We start from the raw sequence: 6624 nt of genomic DNA, 5'->3' as shown, positions 1-6624 counted from the left end.
CCAAACGGAATCCATGAGGACGTGAACGAGCTTATCAAGCCCAAAGTGTTGTCAGGACTGCTGTAAGAGCATCTGAGGGATTTCATGTGGATCATTAACGCTCAAACACACGTGACCGGAAGAGAGACAGGTGAGGGTGAACCGGTGTTACGCAACCAAAGGGCCCGGTCGCACCTCAAACACGTCCGCTGCCGAGGCCCCTCGTTCACGTTGAACGCCGGTGGTTTGAGATAAAAAGCCGCCTGCGCGAGTTTAGAGGCCTCGGTGACGTCACCGCGCGGAACTTTGGACGTTTTTACGTGTTTAACGCGCGTTTACCGACCAGGTCGCAACTAATCCAGAAGTAGTTCACACGCAAACATCACGTTCTCCGCCGGAGTTTCACTTATACGTCACTACGGGCGCCGTAAGGGACAAACGACGGTGTTGGTGTAACTTTATCGAGTAACTACGAAGTGTTCTGTCCGACTTACAACAATACGGCTCACACGACAACACAACGGACGCGTTCATCCACAAACAACACAAGCGGTGTTGTGCATCCGGGTTGTACGCGACGTCGGCCATGCTAGCCCGCTAGCCCGTTAGCTCGCCTGAAGGATACTGAACACCGTCCTCTCCCAGGGCTCCAGCATGTAGAGCGCCGTCACCAGCAGGTACTGGTAGTAGAACCAGGACAGCTGCTTCCAGCAGTCCCCCAGCGACATGCTTCCGACTTCGGCCACGGACACAGCGACTACCCGCCCCGCGCCGCGCCTTTCCGCCGCTCCACGTGTGACGTAGACACAGCGTGCTCGCTTTTCAGCCAATCGCGTGAGGCGCGGGGGTCTGACGCAGCGCGAGGGAGTTCCAGCATCCGGATTTCAAAATAATACGCAGATTCCTTAGGTTCAGTGAATGTTGTCGAAGAGCGTCACGCGTCACAGGTCAAGGGTCCTGCGTGCTGGCCGATCGTTTCCTGCACTGGGTCACGTGTTTTATTCTCATCATCGTGAACTTTACTTCGGTGTATCTAGTGAAACACTATTTCCTACCACTTGTTTTATTAAAAACTACAGCACGTGGCCGTTTTAAACATGAAACTATACATTTGTGGTCGAAAAACGAGTCCAGAGCGCTGAACTAAGGCAACAACAACCACCAGTTATACTTTGTCCCACACTGAACAAAGGAAGACAACAAGGAGCTCGTGGACCGGTCCTTTCCCACAGAACGTCACTCGCTGCAACATCAGCATGTAAACAGTACAAAAAGACATCGTGTGTTCAAACACTCAGAAATGTATTTACAACAGATAAATAGCCATTTTTGTTCAAATCATCTGGTGATACTTTGCTCTATTTATCGTTCATAAAGGTACGCAGACGTTAACAAGTCGTTCATGAAAGCCGATAATGTCAATCTGAGTGTTTATTAAAGGGACAAATTGGATGATTTTAAAGTATTTTAGAACCCTAACAGAAAATCTGGGCTTTACACGGCGGTATCTGACTTTACTGACATTGAACTTAAACCGGTTTTCTCCAAAGCCGCCAGATTCTACCGGATGGAGAAGAACAATCATAGCAAAACACGTCTGAACATCCCCACTCTGCTTACGATGAACACCATCTACCAACTATGGACACATGTTTCATGTGTTCATTGATCACGTTATAGCGCTATAAACCCTTTATTTAATGTACATATACTGATTACCAATGTCTCAGCCTTTTTAGTTGTCTGATAAGAATATTTATATCAGCACAAAAACTTTGGCTCTGACAACCAGAGCAGCGATAAGATCTTCAGATTCAAGTTCCAGTTTTGGGGAGATATATTTTAAAAAGCCAGCGAGACACAGCGTCCAGCTGCTGTCCAGACTCGTGTCTCCTCTTCCTTCTTCTGTCGTGGAGAATCAGAGACCGACTCCCCGCCAGAATAAAAGCCCTGCGGGGGTCAGCAGTGGCTGGCCAGGATGTTGAAGAAGTGGTAGACCTCGTCGCGGTCGAACACGCCCACCTCCGTGGAGCACTCGCTGCAGCGGACCGGGTGGTAGACCTCGTCGGCCTGCATTCCCTCCGGAGCCGGCTCGGGGGTCTCGTCCATCGGGGTCTCCGTCCTCTGGCCCCGCCTCCTATTCCTCCGCCTCCCCTGCTGCTGCTGCTGCTCCTGGCGTTTGTAGCGCAGCACCTCGTCTCTCTTCACCGTGCAGTTCATGACGAACATGGCCCGGTACTGCGTCCGGTACTTGTCGTGCCTGAGCGGAAAAAAAAAGATTAAAAAGAGAAGCCGGACGACTTTAAGACGAGCGAATCTCAGGCAACAACGATTCTCAGCCTCCGTTCAGTGTTCATGTATTATTGTATGCTCACAGCTCCACGCTGACGTTTGTGATCTTAAACCCAAACAGTGTCAAATAAAAACAGGAGAACTAAAGCAGAGAAGCTGAAACAAAGAGAAAGATGAACAAATAAATAAGTTCTTGATCATTCGATTACGGAAATGTTTCTTTCCTTCTTCAGCGGGGATTTAGTTGGTTAGTTAAATTCACAGCTGAAGAAGATCCCTCACGTTTCCATCTTCCACCTCCAGCGTGATGAAATGTGTTCCAAGGGTCACAAGGGTTTGCATTCAGGAAGCGCTGGATAAAACCACAGTTCTGTCCCACTCAGAGGACGCGTCCTCCAGCTGTTTGTCCTCCACGCTGCTGTGTGTTAATGAAGCTTTCACATACAAACACAACGTTCCGTTGTCGTCTCACCTCTGACAGTCCAGGCAGAGCGTGGTCATGCAGGCGGGACAGTTGAGGACGGCGTCGCTGCTCATCAGACGCGGAGCCCGGCCGGGGTTGGACCCCGCATTGGGCCGCTTGGCGCTGTGGTACCTGGGGGAGGAACCAGGCCCCGGGCAGAGTGAGACAACCAAACACCTGCAGTCTGGATGAGCAGTGCTAATAAATGATAAGGCGCCTCACCGTCTCCTGCGGGCGTCCACCCAGGCCTGGTCCCGGTCGTCCTCGTCGGGGTCGTACAGCAGCTCGTCGTTGGTCGGCACGGCTCGCTGGCTCCGCCTCCGGCCGGTGGAGCCGCCTGTCGGAGCAAAGGTCGTCAGAACAGACATATTCATTGACTTTCTCTTTATTGGTGGGAATGTTCAGGAACGGTTGTGCTTACCGGGCGTCTCTTCACCCTCTGAGTCAGAGTCAAAGTAAACCTCATCGTATGTTTGGGGGTTGGGAAGAGCTGGAACACCGGCTCCTCCTCCATCACCTCCTCCACCCGTGGTGTCTGCAGGAGAAGAAACACAATAGCCTCACAATGTTCATACAGTTTCATCCTCCAAAAACAGATAAGTGATGATGACAAGATTTGTTTTGATACATGAAAACAAATCTTTTATTTTCTCGTCATTGAATGATTCAGAATTATTGGTGAGTATTTAGGTTCTACCTGCTGCTGCTGGCGTCCACGTTCCCTCCAGGCTCTTGATGGTGGAGCTGAGTTCCGCCTCCATCTCCTTCTCAAACTCATCCCCGCTGGACGACTCGCTCTCCCCCGTCAGGTACTCTCTGATCAGCTTCTTCTTCTGCTCCGGAGTCCCGTTGAGTAGAACCTCCAGCTCGTCCTCTGAGCTGAAGCACAGCGAGACAAGAGCTTCACGTTCTACTCGTCCAAATATCGGTGTGTGAAAACCAGGAGACCACCGGTGGTTCTTTAAAGGGGAAGCCAAGGCTTCACGTATTGAAGCTGCTGGTCTCCAGATCTCAGAATGTGAGGCTTCACTCAAACTAATGAGTGACGTCACCATGATAACGTCCAATTCTCACATTCAGTCTGTAACTACATGTAGTACATGTTTGAAATACTCGGCTATAGCTACTTGCTCACTATTGTCTTTTGGAAATACATCACTCATCATTAAAAAGGACTAATTAACAAATAGGATCTTAACATAATCAATTAGTGTAATGTAAGTCTAAATGACCTGTAATGTAATTACTATTTAGTTGCTGTATTTCCTACCAAATTATTGATCTCAATTCTGAATGAGCTCGGTTTTAGTTTCTGCATTAAGCAACACGTCTCATACACTTTCAGTATAGTAACACGTTTCTAAGGATTATTCTCCGTGAATTATTGTTATATTGGAACTGCATCTGAGTATGTAGTAATATTGTATTCATTACTAAATATATATACGTTGTATAATGACAATATTACTGTGCTTATAAAAGAACATTAGTTGTTGCTAACAACATTTAGCGGTGTGAACGAGCACCAACAGTGAACCGACCAGCCGACATCATTCCGTATTATTATAAATAACACGCCGCATGGAGAGAAACACTTTAACAGGACAGTTGCCCGGTTTTCAGCTGGATTCAGCTTGTTTACATGTTAGCAACCCGTTAGCCTCGTGGTGCTAAAGCTACAGCGCTAACGTCGCCATTGCCAATGTTCCCACCTGCTCTCCGCTCGCTCCTCGTCGCTCGGCTCCTCCAGCTCGTACGAGTCGAACTCCTGAGGTTTTATCAGCTTGTTCATTATAACTGTCGATAAGCACAAACAACCTCAACTGCTAGCGTGTAACCAGCGACATACGAGCAGCTACTTCCGCTTTCTCTTCTTCTGTTGTTACGTGGACCGGAAGTGGAGATTATGAAGCGTCATCACTGTCGCCATCAACCGCGTGGAAGATGAATCACACCGGTGTATGAAATAAAATGAAATAAAACAAAAAATAAGAAAAAAAAATGATTTAGTTGAAAGGAATTTGATTCATATTTATTTAAATAATCCATAATACAATCTTTCTTGGAATATATCAAATTTACATGAGATATATACGTGTCTCATGTAAGTTTTCACATACATGAGATACGTATATAGTCTTGCCTGCTGCTACGCACAAGTCAAAGTCCTTGTATGTCTAACATCTTTTAATGATAATGTTCTGATTGCCCTGATTATTGATATTGAACATGAAAGTATGTAGTTAAAATGAAACCAACCAAACATCTGGATTTGAGAATTTAATATAAATACATTTGGAAGAAGTTCATAAGGATTAAAATGGTTGAAGAGGCCCCGAATTTAAATCTCACATTCCCACAGGATTGAGGAATAAAACCAAAGTACGGTTGCTACATGGAGCCACCATGAGGTGGAGCCAGCAGACCAGAGATCTTCTCCTCTTCTCCTCCTCAAGAGGTCAGAGCAGCCACAGATTCCTCTGAAGGCCACAAAATGCTGAGAAGAATGACATGATTTACGTGTCTATCACTAAATGAACATGTATCCTTCTTTATGTCTGTCACTCATGATCTCACCATACTTGCTTACTTCATCCATCCATCGTCAAACCGTTTATCCTGCGCTCAGGGGCGAGTCTTTTCCTTTTATTGGTATCATGTATTTTATTCAATTGTTGTCATGATTCCTTAAGTTAGGGTTACATTTGCACTCTGTTAATGACGTTATATCTCAACATCGGTTTGTGATCATTTACGAATCATTCAACACCACAGCAGAAGAATACAAACAAACAAAACAACAATAGAGTTATCAGGTGTAAAATAAATAGTTATAACACAACAGCAATACGAATGAGGTAAAGAGTTAAAGTAAAATATGGAAACAGTTAAATACAACAAATATTAAATACTGTATTACAGTAGTATTACACACTGATCACACCTTTCTCTGTGTGTGTGTGTGTGTGTGTGTGTGTGCGTGCGTCCAGCTTCCTGTTTGTGTGTTTACTTCCTCTTCTGTTTGTGTTTTTCCGTCTGTGTGTGTGTGGTTTGTTTTGTGTCTTTTCCCCAGCAGCTCTCATGTGACTGTGTGTCACAGTGTGTGTGTGTGTTTGTGTTACTGTGTCTCTCAGTGTGTGTATGTGTGCAGCCGCAGGGTGACATTTTCCATTCCAGGTGTGACATCTCGCTGCCCGACAGCTTCCTCTTCTTCAGCTTCTTCTTCTTCTTCTTCTTCTTCTTCTTCTTCTTCTTCTTCTTCTTCTTCTTCTTCTTCTTCTTCTTCTTCTTCTTCTTCTTCTTCTTCTTCTTCTTCTTCTTCCGCTTCTTCTTCAGCTTCTTCTTCTTCTTCTTCTTCTTCTTCTTCTTCCGCTTCTTCTTCAGCTTCTTCTTCCGCTTCTTCTTCTTCTTCCTCTTCTTCAGCTTCTTCTTCTTCTTCTTCCTCTTCTTCAGCTTCTTCTTCTTCCGCTTCTTCTTCAGCTTCTTCTTCTTCTTCTTCTTCTTCTTCTTCTTCTTCTTCTTCTTCTTCTTCTCTGACAACCTAAACAGCTCCTTTCTGATTTTACCTGACACACACACACACACACACACACACACACACAGACAGACACACACACACACACAGACAGACACACACACACACACACAGACGACCACCTCCGTCTCAGCTCTGCTGCTCGACAAGCTAATTTAGCCAATTACACACAGGTGTGATGCTAATTCACCTGAGCTGGCAGCCGCGTCCCGGAGGAGGTAAAAATAACAAAATTACACCCATCTGTCCTCCTGCCGGCGTTGCCACGGCAACACACACACACATGTGTGTGTGTGTGTGTGTGTGTGTAGAGGAATCCACAGTTGCTGTTTCTCGTCATTGTTTGGAGCTTTAA

At 46.1% G+C, this 6624-nt stretch overlaps 1 protein-coding gene across 1 annotated transcript; it reads right to left on the bottom strand.

Moving 5' to 3' along the window:
* Window positions 1–1026: 1026 nt before the first annotated feature.
* eapp (e2f-associated phosphoprotein) lies at window positions 1027–4681 on the bottom strand. The gene is made up of 6 exons (XM_040170312.2): window positions 4447–4681; window positions 3432–3613; window positions 3156–3269; window positions 2957–3071; window positions 2744–2866; window positions 1027–2239 (listed from the first exon to the last, which is right to left on the bottom strand). The coding sequence occupies exons 1-6, from the start codon at window positions 4524–4526 to the stop codon at window positions 1939–1941; spliced, it is 915 nt and encodes a 304-aa protein (XP_040026246.2). The 5' UTR covers window positions 4527–4681; the 3' UTR covers window positions 1027–1938.
* Window positions 4682–6624: the final 1943 nt, after the last annotated feature.

The sequence above is a fragment of the Gasterosteus aculeatus genome, chromosome 15, assembly GCF_964276395.1.
Source record: "Gasterosteus aculeatus chromosome 15, fGasAcu3.hap1.1, whole genome shotgun sequence".
Lineage (NCBI taxonomy): Eukaryota > Metazoa > Chordata > Actinopteri > Perciformes > Gasterosteidae > Gasterosteus > Gasterosteus aculeatus.
The sequence above is the reverse complement of the archived record's forward strand: the minus strand, read 5'-3'. Positions and strand labels throughout refer to the sequence as shown.

Coding starts and splice junctions, on each gene's coding strand:
- eapp (XM_040170312.2), bottom strand. CDS start 4,526: ATGAACAAGCTGATAAAACCTCAGGAGTTCGACTCGTACGAGCTGGAG. Junction 3,614..4,446: donor GAGGAGCGAGCGGAGAGCAG/GTGGGAACATTG, acceptor GCTGTGCTTCAG/CTCAGAGGACGAGCTGGAGG. Junction 3,270..3,431: donor GTGGACGCCAGCAGCAGCAG/GTAGAACCTAAA, acceptor CTTCTCCTGCAG/ACACCACGGGTGGAGGAGGT.